The 13,301-nt window shown below is 40.1% G+C and overlaps 1 protein-coding gene across 3 annotated transcripts in view; it reads right to left on the minus strand.

The window, feature by feature from the left end:
* ELOVL5 (ELOVL fatty acid elongase 5) overlaps positions 1 to 13,301 on the minus strand; it is a 70,262-nt gene that overhangs the window by 26,603 nt on the left and 30,358 nt on the right. For all 3 annotated transcript variants that reach the window (XM_011379088.2, XM_023522656.1, XM_011379085.2), the window contains one exon: positions 524 to 589. In XM_011379088.2, coding sequence (XP_011377390.1) covers positions 524 to 581 — 58 coding nt within the window. In that variant the 5' untranslated portion in view covers positions 582 to 589. The remainder of the gene's footprint in view (positions 1 to 523; positions 590 to 13,301) is intronic.

The raw sequence follows: 13,301 nt of genomic DNA on the forward strand, positions 1-13,301 counted from the left end.
AGATAAGACATTAAGAGACATTATAGATGACATTAAAGGAAGGTAATACAGAGCTGATTTACTTCCTACGAGATAATAAACGACTAAGAGGAGTATAAGTGAATCCAGGTATATATATTTACTTGTTGACATGCTAGAACATGAAAGAACATTAAAAAGCCCTAAAATGATAAAAAAGGGAGCGTTTCAAACTCATTTCAGCAGGGCATTTTGGAAGCCAGTTTCAGCTGGAGACTGACAAGAATTGAGGAAAACATACTGGTGATAGTGGAGAGATCTGTGGCATACTCAGGCTACAAGCTTTATCTCCAGCCTAAGCGAGCTGTGTCTCAGTTGCAACAGCCAGAGGACACTGCACCAGTTCAATAACAGTCAGAGGACTTCTCCAAGCCCCTTGTTATCCAGGACAAAGCATGAGTCATCACAGAAAATGCTAATGTTTTCTAGAATCTCATCATGCAATATTTACAAGTGGTTATGGTGAGGGTAGGGAAAAAGTGAGCAAAACCAAAAACCACCTTACCTCGGGGGCCTAGCAGTGCCTTGAAATAGGTACTAAGTGATGCATCAAAATTTTCCATTTTAAAACCTGTTGAGAAAAAAAGACAGTGATTAATCGCCACTCAAAATGCTTCTTACACAGTATTTTTTTTTCATAAAAGAACAAGAACAAATTCTTTTCAAAGGTTAAATTACTCATGTTAGAACAAAATTTTTTTTTTAAACTCACAAAAGTAACACGTGCTAGTTCTAATATGAAAATCAAAAGGAAACATACAATCCTGTGAATTCGCTTTATAAACAAAGTGCCAGTCTGAACTTCTTTTCTCAGTTCCATAAAAACACTTTCTGTGAAGCTGAAATCTCAGTGAGGAGAAGAGTGGAACTGGACTGAAAGGTGGCAGACAGGAGCCGATTCCACCTGGGCAAGAACCAAAGCCTGAGCTAAGACACAGACAGGAAAAGCTGTATCACAGGAAGGAATGCCTCAGTGAAAAGACGGTTTCCTCCGCTTGTTACTTTTGTTCATTATATTTCATACACATAGTAAAAAACTCATATTAAAAATGAAATGACACGGTTAAAAAAAAATTTCATCACTTCCCTCCAAACAATCCCTAAAGCCTCACCGTCAGAAAGAACCTAATGACAATATTTGCTGGGTATACTTCCAAAGATTTTTTTTTTTTTTGAGCACTAAAGGTCATGCCAAATTGGTGTTTTTACAGTTGTGAACTGTAGATGTAGATCACCCATTAGATGATCAAGTCAACTTGGCAATAAAAATAATAAACTGATCATAATAATCAGAGTGAGAATGAATATTGTCTCATAAACTTTCACTGTTACTGTATCATATTTATAAGTATGATGTACTCAGCTATAATGTAAAATATATTCCTATTGTGTGAGGCTCATAGTAAAAAAAAAAAAAAAAACTTAAAAAAACACTGTTATACTGAAAAGTGTATATATAGTAAGTTCTTACTTACCGTTGTCAATAGGTTCTTGGAATTGTGGCAGAACAACATATAAATGAAACTGTTTTTACCAGAGGCTAAACTGACATAAACAAGAGTTAAGTTCAGCATCTCATCAACATTATAATGAAACGATGTTACTGGAGGACCTGCCATATATTACTTGGTTGTTTTCACTTAATAAAATATCTTGAGGATAGTATCATATCAATAGTTATCCATCTATTTCTATCTTCTAAGATTTTATAAACCCCAACATTTACCTCCTATTTAAGATATACATTTATAGGATAGCTAGGCATTTTTTCATATGTGTACTGACTAGATTTTCTATATTAACGTTAGGAGGCATACATTTTCAACTTTACTCTTACAGAAATAATCATAAATATTTTACCCTCCAAGAGCAAAGGCAAAAATTAGTTTTATTAACTAAGCTATTAATCATTTAATGCTACTTCTCTTCCTTGGCTCGCCACACTGAAGCATATGTATTCTTTGCCTAATGCATGGATAAACTTCTACTTTATAGTTTATCCATGAAATTACCCAGTGGGCTCTGGTAGTTAGAAATGAGTCAATCCAGCCCAGCCCAATTGTGAGACAGAGAAAGGTAGAGCCATCAATGACACTGAAAGCAGTAGCCACCAGTGTTCTATCCTGATATCTATGTCTCGCCCTGGGGGAGGATATGACTCCCTCAGTCTGTGACTGGAAACCAAGAAGGTACCAGCTCCTACATGTCCAATTGCCAACAATTAGATATGTCACTTTGTCCCTCAATAGTTATACAACCACACTGTTAGGTCACTTCTGAAATTCAAAAAGTAAATGGATTTTTAACATACAACATCCCTAAGACCATTCTTGTCCTGAGCCATTATCTTCCTCCAGGTTGAACTTTTTCAGGGGACAGAAATTCTATAAAATCTTGCAGAGAGTCGGTTGAACTTTACATTCCTCAACAGAACTCCTCTTAAAAAGGATTCTATCCTTAAATAAGAATTGTTGTATTTATTAAAGGCTATTAGAAGTCGTCCTGCAGTTAAAAAATAATTTAACCTTAACTATTTTTTCATCATCAATTGAAAATCATCCAGAAAAATACAAGTTTTGGAATACAACCTTTATGTTTTTGTGAAATCTAAATCACTCTAACACAATTTAAATTCATCTGTGATGGATAGTAGGGCATGAAAATGGAGGACACTTGCACTCGAATCAAAAGAAAATAAAAAGACTTGGCTCAAGGAGGAACAAGGTTGTAAACACCATGACTACTGAAAGAATTACTGATGGACAGCTGTCCAAGGTGTCCACTAAGGATAGATTTACCTTCTTCCAAGACATTTTAATTTAGACCCTGCTCTTACTGGATGAGTATACAGAGTACTAATCAGTTTAACAACCAGGTAATAAGGACAAAAGAGCTGAAAGCAGGTATAGAGGCATAACAGGCTAGCAGGCGATAAAGTAGCTCAATGCTGAGCTCTTCATCAGACAATTTGGGTTTGAAACCTATTTTTTCTACTTACTAGCAATGTGACTTTGGACAAGTTATTTAACCACCTATCTGTAAAATGGGAGAAAGAGTAAAGTAATTGCCTCAAAGGTTGTTAAGAAGGTCAAATGATTTAATACACATAGATACTCAGGACAGTGCCTGGCATGCAGTAAGCCCGCAATAAATGTTTCCCACCATGTGTCTGCCACAGGTTCAACCCCATAATGAATACTACCATGTGTGGCTGCCAGGGCTTTTCAACAGGGCTACTGCTGACATTCTGTCCCTGGCTCCAACTACTAAACGCCATCGGGGAGCCCACATTCGTAGTGACAACCTACAACATAGCCCAGGGGGACAGCAACAAAGCTGAGGGAGTTAACTTGCCAGGAGAGAGGAACCTGTCAGTATAAGACATTAACTAAACATGAAAGACAAGGCTAAAATGAACATCTCATCGAATACACAAATATCAAACACCTATTGTGTACAAAAAAATTGCTGAACTGGAATAAACACAAAGGAGCATACCCGGAGACCCGGAACAAACTAGACTTTCACGACAGGGAAAGCAGCCAGATGCGTAAAAGAAATACAAAATTGTTTGCAAACGAGTAGATGTTAGAATGATGCATGTTAAAAAACAAGCTGTATATACATGCTTCATACCAAGTTATAAAAATAATATTCAAATAACAGTATTCTGGTATCTAACATCAGGAATATCCCTGACAAAAGCAGTAAGAGAATCATAATTTTTAACTAAGAGGCCTTTCAGAGAGCTGTAACCAGTTTTGATTTTCATGTAAAGAGGATGTGGAAAATCTGGAAACAAGAGTAAAGAAATGTTTAAAAATGATAGGAAACAGACCTGTGGGATGGAGTTGAGGCACGGGGGAGGTGGGAGAACATTAGTGGACTTAGAAAAAAAGGAGGCTTAGGAATTGGTATAAGTGACCTATTATTATGAGGACAACGCCTAGGACAAAGTTGAACTTGAGAATCTAGGCTAACATCATGGCAACAGAAAAGCAGCTTGATTAAACATACGGTAAAATTTCAGTCCAAGTGAACTGAACTCAGCAGCAGGCTACCAAAGAGTGCAGAATTTAGTATTTGGAGATACCAAAAAAATTCTATTACAAGCCATCTGTCCTGAATAATCCAAGTCTAAACCCAGCTTGAACAGAGGCTCCGCAGAAGCTGGCAGGCACAGGAGCGCTGCTTCGTCTTTCTAACATGGGCCATCTTCTCTACAAAAGCACACGGTGATTTTGTCAGCAATGGCATATCTGTTCTTAGACTGCATTTCTTCTCAGCTTGAGAATTCTTCTCTTAGGTTTGCAGAACCTTTCACAATCAAACTCAGGAATATATAAAACAACTAGCAAAATATCCTCTAAAGACATATGAGGAAAATAACCACCATAATTTTCAGAGTTGTTTGTTATGCTTTAAATGTCTATGTTGAAAAGGGAGGAAAGATGGGCAGAGATGGCCCCTAGAACACAGGCTCCTTATCAGCAGAGTCCTGATCTGTTAATCACGGGCCTGGTTCTGTGCTGGACTCTGCCATGTTAAAGGTTTTCCCCAAACTCCTCATACTATGCCCATGACTAGACATGTACTACAACCTTCTTAGACAGGGTTGTTTGTTTTTACACAGGTTACCAAGAAACATCTTTACCAAAGTTTTATTTTCATCATTTACTCTGTACAACGTCATGTTTCTGTCTAGCCAGGCACAAGTTTAGCATCCCTTGCTACCGCTACCATGCATTCATTTTTTCATTCATACCACACACTGGGTGCCAGGCACTAAGGCCCTGAGGGAACAAGTTCTAGGCTTGGGTAGAAACACACACATATAAAATAAGTTATATACAGTACCGTTGGCAAAAATAAGTAAGTAAGTAAGTAAGTAAGTAAATAAATAAATAAATAAATAAATAAAGTGGGGTAAAGAGGGTGGAATCACAGAGTGGGAATTTACTTTGGAAAATGTAGTTAGAGAATGTTGCCCTGAGAAGGTGACAACGGAGCAGAGCAGGTTGAGAGAGCAAGCCACCTGTCTATCAAGAGAAAGGGCATCTCAGTTAGAGACCCAGGTGAGTGCAGTAGCCTTATGGTGAGGGTTGTGTGGCATGTTCAAGGATCACAGGCCAGGCCAGGGGTAAAGGGCAGGCAGTCACTCCGGAGGCTCATGCTCCACTCCCTGCCTGGCGCCCAGACCTCACTCAGCAGTAGTTCACAGACATCAATCACATGGCACAACATGCAGAGAGCAATGTGGCCAACAGGCTGGGAAAAGAAGAAGGTGCCAATCTTTAAATGCTCTCACTGTCACCATGCCCTCAGCCTCCAGGCTAGAGCTCACCTGCCAGCACCATGCCCTTTTCCTTCTCATCTCTCTTGCTGAGCCTATCTACTTGTGCCACAGGAACAGTACAAAAGGTCTCAGCAAATGAATTCTTCACTGCTAGGCCGGCCTGCCCCACTGAATGAGTTAGGTATTTGCTGAGTGGCCTGTGCGCTGAGCCATAATCTTTTGTACTTCTCTGAAGGAAGGGGAGGCATGGGGCCCTGCAAAACCTTTTGCCTATTGATCTGGAATCATGGGAACAGCATGACCCACTTTGTACAAGATGTCCAACCCACTATGCCAGGGCTGCAGAGCCTGCCTGACTGCTACAGTTCCTCATCTTCCAAGCTGCATGTGGACCAGTGACATCACTTCTCTATAATCTGAGTCATTCTACATGCAGCTTGGGCAAGTTGGGCCATGTGGGATCACAGCTGCTCTGTACAATTGTACTAGCAGGGACCAAGCCCAGGCACTGGGCCCGTGGAAGAGATTTGGTCCTAAACGCAACAAAAGAATAAGTCATTCTTTGGTCTGGCTGGTTCCCCATAGGAACAGGGGTTGTTCAGCACCTTCCAGGAACCAGACCACATTGACGATAAGCCAAGCATGGCTTCCCCTTCTTTAATTTAACCAGAAGTCTGTGACACTCACTCAACCTATGGGGCTTCCCAGCATTACATGTCATGACAGAGAATAACAGGATCCATTAAAAAAAAATTTCCAACCATGAGAGTATCCAAAAGCTATTCACTCACTAATTCAAGGGCCATATACAGAAAATGATAACTGTGAAAACAGGATAAGGGTAGGAAACAGAGACAGGTATATAAATTAGAACAGATTTTAAAGAATTCCTCTTTTATGCATATTTTCCAAAAGACACTCATAGTTGAAAGCCACTTCCCACTATCAAATTCAAGAGTGTCTTCGGTAACCACGCAACTGTATTATAATTGTGCGTCACCGTATCTAAAGAAAAAAATTAATTGGGGCTGGTCATTCTCTATAAATTAATTACCCTATATTAAAAGTGGATGTGGCAGAGTTCAGCACACCATCACTTAGAGTAAGTACTGTACATGTGCCAAGAATATGCCCTGCGACAAGGACTGAGTTTTAGGATTTAGGTGAGCCTGGGGCCTGAATTCTAGAGAAACACCGAAACTACCATAGCACAAGATACAGAAACCTGGAAATACTGACGCAAGCAAAACACAAAGGGCAAAAACCAAATCCCCTAAAGAGAGCAGTGCTCATGAAGAAAATCCATCTGTTAGCTCTCTGCAGGAGCAGTATGCCCAGGTGAATCATCTGTGTGAGGTTAAATAAGCATCAGTGTTCACTTTGATCTAATATCAAACAGAGTTTGCTAGAGGCCTGTCTGAAAAAAGATACTACAATAAGCTTTCCAGAAAACTAGTCCCCCGCGCCCCCCATCCTTTTCCATTTGGCTCCCAAGAGGGACAACAAAATGTGAGAGTATGGGGGTGGGGTATCAATGCAAGAAGGCTGCTGGGGTTAATGAGAGGTGGCACAGAAAGTTGCTTCCATTATAGTTCTCAAGATGAACCTACCTGCCTCAGTAAAAATGCAAATGCTAATAATCACTTGGGCCATTTACATCTGGAGCAGGAGAAAAAAAGCTACTCTGCAAATGAAAACTACTGGGATCTTAAAGCAAATCTGTTTTAAAAGATACCAAGATTTAAAAAAAAATTATTAGAGTACAGAAAGTTAATTTCTTAAACCCACAACTAGGCTTTTTGCTGACTTTAAAGATCCTTAGCAGTAAAGATATTTAGGGTCAAGCCTTGTTTTTTTTTGCTGCTAAGGCAATGGCAGCAGGAAGTAGTCAGCTTGCTTTGAAGGCCCCCTTTCCTGTGAAATCAGTCAAGTCGTGTTGCTTCTGGTTTAAAAACATGTTTATTACAGACGTTTACCTACTCTTCAGCATGACTTCCTCATCACATCCTGTTTTATTTATTTTTTGAATTGCCACAGTTCATCTAAAAATAAGTCAATTGAGCTAGCCCTATAAGAGACAAGGGGTCATGATGAAATTTCCTTCCATTTTCTTTGCTCTCCTACACATTCATCCCTTTTAACATTCAACTTTTGTTAAGAGGCATGGGAACATTCTTCAGATTGGCTGCCAATAACACAAAAAAATTACATGGCACTTTAACTTGGCAGTCACGATACTGCTTCTCAAATTTAAAAAGGTTTCTCCAGGTTGGAGAAAATCAGCTCAGGAATGAGGAGGAAAATAACCAACCACACCTTGCTCAGAAATGTTAAAATATAAAACACTGTCATAAAGACCATAGGGCAACAGTCTCCAACCTTTCTGGCACCAGGGACCGGTGCTCCTATGAGAATCTAATGCCTGATGATCTGAGGTGGAGGAGCTGAGGTGGTGATGCTAACGCTGGGGAACAGCTGCAAATACAGATGAAGCTTCACATCCTTGCCTGCCACTCACCTCTTGCTGTGCGGCCCCTTCCTCACTGGCTACAGACAAGTACCATTCCAGGGCTACAGTGGGGGCCGGGGGGGGGTGGTTAGGGACCCCTGCCATAAGAGAAAGAATATCTAAGTACTAACATGCTCTCAGATAAGAAAGTAAATTGACAACAGAATTCCTTTAGAATGCCGGCATTTAAATAAATGACTCCACATAAAATCCTGGCTGGACAGAAGTATCTGCCACATCAACAGTGGAACTGTCATTCTGACAATCCAGGAATCTATGCTTATTCTTCTGTCTGCGCCCCCACCAACAGGATTCCCATACTTGCTAACCTCCATTCTAAGGGCATAACTCTTGTTAATATTCTGATGAGTCATTTTATCATACATTGTATATGTAGAAAAAGACATAGCCCTATTGGGGGTCTCAGGTAAGTAAATACAAAATTAGGGCATTGATATGCACTATAAAGTACTGCTACAGGTTAGCTCTGTAGTTAAAGAAGGCTGAACAACCTCATTCTGGTATCATGGACATCTTGCAGCGGAGGGAGGAGAATTTTAAATGTTGCAAAACTTAGTGTTACCATATACAAAAATAAGATTAGGCAGGTTAAAAAAGAAGCCCCTACCTCCCACTCCTTGGTTGCCACTAGTTAATTAAAAAGTACTACTTTAACCATTCCTGGAGAAGGACATTCTTCTAAAGCAGTGAAGAATCACCCCAGTGTCTTTGATCTTAAATGAATCATCTGTGGTCATTCCTCCCCTTGTCCCAGGCCCAGATGAGACGTTACAACGGCTTTCCCCCTTGGCCTCCTCTTGTAGCTTCACTGTCTGGACAACTCAGTTAGCATACAGCAACTTCAATTTTTAGAAAACCTGGATTATGTTTTCAAGGTATTACGAGAATGCACTCGGTACCTCCTCAGATAAAGCCCAAATCCTTCAAGAGCAAGTACTCCAATTTGTTTTATGTGTACAATAATTATCTGTTGGTGATACTATGAGCCAACATACCTGCTATTATAAAATAAAAAAGAGGGAAAACAATGTCAAGCATTGACACCCATAAACCCACAATGGCAGCTTCTTAAAACATGGACTACAACATAGACTAAATCCCAGTTACAGAAGGTATTTCCTCAGAGAAAAGGTCCTCTTCCACACTAGTGATCTGGAATGCTAACAAAGATATTCTACTCCTGTTTAGAGAAGGCATTTTACAAGGTGTGAAAGAAACAAATACCAAAGCAATACTACACACCCACAACATATATCTTTCTTAAACATTCAAAAAAATTTCTTCTCCACTTAGGGAAAGAGGTATACTTTTCTAGTTTTGGAAGGCAATACATAAATATACGTGATCTAAGAAACTCAGATGTAGATAACTTTTTTCAGCAGCAGGAAGGAGTGTAACATGAACTCAGAACTATATTCTAGGGAAATTCTTATTCAGAGAGAAAGAACAGACTGTATCATCGAATTCAAAGTTCTCCCTCCAGTTCTCAGTGGGGGGGAGTGGTGGGGGTGGGGTTGGGGGGGCAGAGATAAGGAACCCACATATCCATTCCCTTAACCAAAAAAGCATTTGGAGAGGAATTCACTGGAGAAAATGACTCTTGTAGAGTTTTATTACAAAGATAACGACAGTTTTCATTTGAAACGAGAACAAGAAGCAGTGATGATTTTGCTTGGGTTGACGCACGCCCTGCCACTGGGAAAAAGACAATGCTGATCCACACACCGAATGCTCCGTGCTGGTGGATCAAGGCCAGATGGCTGCAGATGGACTTAGAATTCTGCTCTCAAACTGCTTGCTGACAGTAACTAATTAATCCCCACAAGGCTAGATAGTGAGATAAGGTAAAAAGATCCATCAAGTGCCAGGATCAACTTTATTTTTATCCATCTCCCCAATCTTTCACAATATGACTGCCCTTCACTCTAGCAGTCATTTGAAAGGCAGCTGACTCACTAAATTAACAAATACTTAATGAGTGCCCATTATGTGCCAAGTATTGCTCATCAAGGAAAATGAAAATGACAGGGTTTAGACATGACCTCTGCCCTCTTGAAACTTAAAAGAGCAAGCAGTATGCAGATACCTGTGGGTCAATCCCTTTTGGGTAGCAGTGGTTAGGAACACACACCCTGGGGCCAGATAGCCTGGGTTCACATTCCTGCTCCATAACTTACTATCCCTATAGCTTCAGGCAAGTTACTTAACCTTAACAGGCATTAGCTTCCTCATTTGTAAAATAGGTAATTATAGTTAGTACCTTCCTCATGTGATTAAATGAGTTTATATAAAATGCTTAAACTAGTGCATGGCACACAATAAATGCTGCAAAAATATTTGTATTACTATCGTCATTATAAAGACCTTTGGCATTGACCAACTTCACATTCAATGTTTATGAGAGTTTTGCTAAACCAGAGTTCACTGGAAAATCTATGGGCCATGAAACTTGCCCATATCTATACCTCATAGCTGTTATTCTCTACTTTGGATGGAATCACATCAATGATAAGAGTCTCTAGATAAATTCCTCTAGAATGTTAAGGGGGTGCTGGTCATTGACTTCTTTGTGAATAGAAGATCAGTGTTCATACCATCCTTAGGACAGAGCAGAAGTCAGTCCGTATCTTGTATGCATTTTTTTTTGTATTCCCAGCAACTAGCATATAGTAGATGCCCAATGAATTTATTCATATACTACCACTGGAGAGGTGGTGGAGTTGTCAGTCACAGAGCTTGGTTGGAGCTAAAGTTTGAACTGAGGTCTTTTATCTTATAACCTACTACTCTTAAAATACTCCATATAACCTTTCAAGGGAGCATCCTCACATGTTATTGTCAAGAGGATGGTGACAATATGTATTAGTAGCGTTTGAGTTCGTATAGCTTTAACCATGAGAATAAGATACAGAATAAATAACACTATCAAAGAAAGACCTAGAGGGGAAGACAGTGGAAAAAGGGGTGGCAATCCTTCTCGGCCTCATTTTCATATACCCATCATCACTTCCACTATGTCTCAATCAGTGATTAAATTATAGGCATGCACACACATGCACACGCACGCGCATACGCACACGCACACACACACACATTTTAAGTGTTATAATTATTGGTTATACTGTAATTATCTGTTTATCTGTTCATAATCCCATTAAGTGCTAAGCTCTTCTATAGTAAAAACCTCTGATGTCCCCATTTGTATCTCCAGAGAACCTGGAACCTGCTATGCCTGGCAGACTGCTGATTACTGGTTGAAACTATGACTGACTGAATGAATGCCTTCATGCCGTTTAGAGTTTCATATCAATAGGTTGTCAAATCTGTCTGCATCTCAAAATCATCTAGGAGCTTAAAACAACAACAACAACAACAAAAACAGGATTCTGGGACTCACTCCTAGAAATTCTGATTCAACAGTCTAGAGCCTGAGAAATGTGTCTTTTTAAAACAATCAGCATGCAATAAGTAGTGTAAGCTCTTTCTCCATTCTGGAATGTTGTTATAAAGAATACCATTGTCAACAGGAGAGACTCTTTATCCTCTGTCGCTTCCTGAACCAGGTGTCCGTGGTGGCCAAATTCGTAAAGCTCAGAGAGGGAACATATCTCTCTTGCTTCCTATAATCCTCAGCAGCTGTTTGTAGCACAGAGAAGGAATTTAGCAACTACTATTTAATCATATTTAACTGGAGTAGTGTGGGGTGCCATCGAGTGGCTGCTATTGCCAGAAATCATGACACACACTTGGGGTCAGAGTGACCTGAATACTCCTTGGAAGGAGACAAGGTGAAAGCAATGGGAAGAATCTGGACACTGGCTGAAATGTGGGCTCTGGCGCAGGCCCCATTCACTACCTGGATTAGAGGATTACGATTTCAAGTGAATTTGGTATCCTCTAAGATGGAGCCTCTCCTACAGTGAACTGGGGCTGCATGTGCAACCAACAGAATACAGCAAAAAGGATGGTATGTCCCTTCTACATTTAGGTTATAAAAGACATTGTGACTTTCATCTTGATCAGGCAGTGTGTCTGTCTCTGTTTCTCAGATCACTAGCCCTGCGGGAAGCCAGCTGCCATGCTTAGGAGTAATCCTATGGGGAGGCCAATGTGGAAAGAAACTGAGGCCCTCTGCCAATAACTACCTGAGTGAGCTTGGAAGCAGGTCCTTTGGCCCCAGTCAGCTTCAGATGACTGCAGCCATGAATGCAATCTCATGAAAGACCCTGGGCCAGAAAGAACCATCTGGCTAAGCGTCTCTGGAATTCCTGATCCTCACACTGTGAGAGATAATGGTTGCTGTTTTAAGCTGCTAAATTGTGCAGTAGTTTGTTACTCAGCAAAAGACAATATGCTTAGAAACTAATGAGGTCAGTGGGGTTGGGGAAAGAGGTTCCTAAAAGTCAACTCCCCCTTCGCTAGCTTTCCGTTTGGTTACTACACACAATCAAAGCACCAATTAGAAGCATGGCCCTAAAAAAATAAATGCTTCCCCCTTGATTTAATTGGAACTGGGAAGGAAATGAAAAGGCTTGTTATCTAAAGTATAAAATTTGTTATGAAAACAATACAACACTTTTATTACTAGCCTAACACCTAAAGATAAGAGTGGTAACACTTATTATCGATTGTATACATTTAGCTTTTCAAAAACCCAATAAGGAATTATCCTCATTTTATAGATGAGGAAACTAAAATTCAGAGATTTTAAGTAACGTGGTCAAGCAACAAACAGAGCTATTTAGTTAATTGCAGGATTATGTGACTTAGGGTGGTTTATTGGAACTTGGGGATTTCCTGGGATGCAACAATAAAGAAAAAGTCCTAGGGACACTACCCTACTACATCCAAATATTGTGCATTTTCAAGCTATCGTTTTGGCAGCTTATAATCTGCAATGAATTTTGAAATGTTCCCTATGAAAATGAAAAGCACAAGCCTTTTTAGTCTTTATCTCACAGTATCCAAGAAAAACTTTTTTTTTTTTCTGTGAAAAAAGTAAAACAATTGTTCTCATGATACAAACTAGCAAGGAAATTTTTCAGTGTAAGAGTTTCTACAAATTTGTTTCAAAACAGCTATCGAGTCCACAAACCACTGACAGGTACTCTCTCTGGGCCTCTGCTGAAGGCCCTTCCATCACGGCTCAAAGGATGGTGGGCATGACTGAGTGGACTCCTCACAAAACTGCACAGCCAAGCAGGTGCTCTGGCAGAAGGGGCAGGCAGGTTCACAACTTCCTCTTCCACAGAAGTACAGAGACAGCTGGCTCACAGGACTGAGAACTTCGACATTAGCAGTGCAAGAGTGGTTTTCATACCTGGTAGGTCAGAAGGGTCAACCACCAGCAAGTTAGCATAGCCCAAACAGCTCTGGCCCTTTCTCTTTTAAGAAGATCCACATAACACCCACCAGAATGGCTATAATCATAATGACAGGCAATTACAAATGTTGGCA

The sequence above is a fragment of the Pteropus vampyrus genome, unplaced genomic scaffold (assembly GCF_000151845.1).
Source record: "Pteropus vampyrus isolate Shadow unplaced genomic scaffold, Pvam_2.0 Scaffold353, whole genome shotgun sequence".
Classification (NCBI taxonomy): Eukaryota; Metazoa; Chordata; class Mammalia; order Chiroptera; family Pteropodidae; genus Pteropus; species Pteropus vampyrus.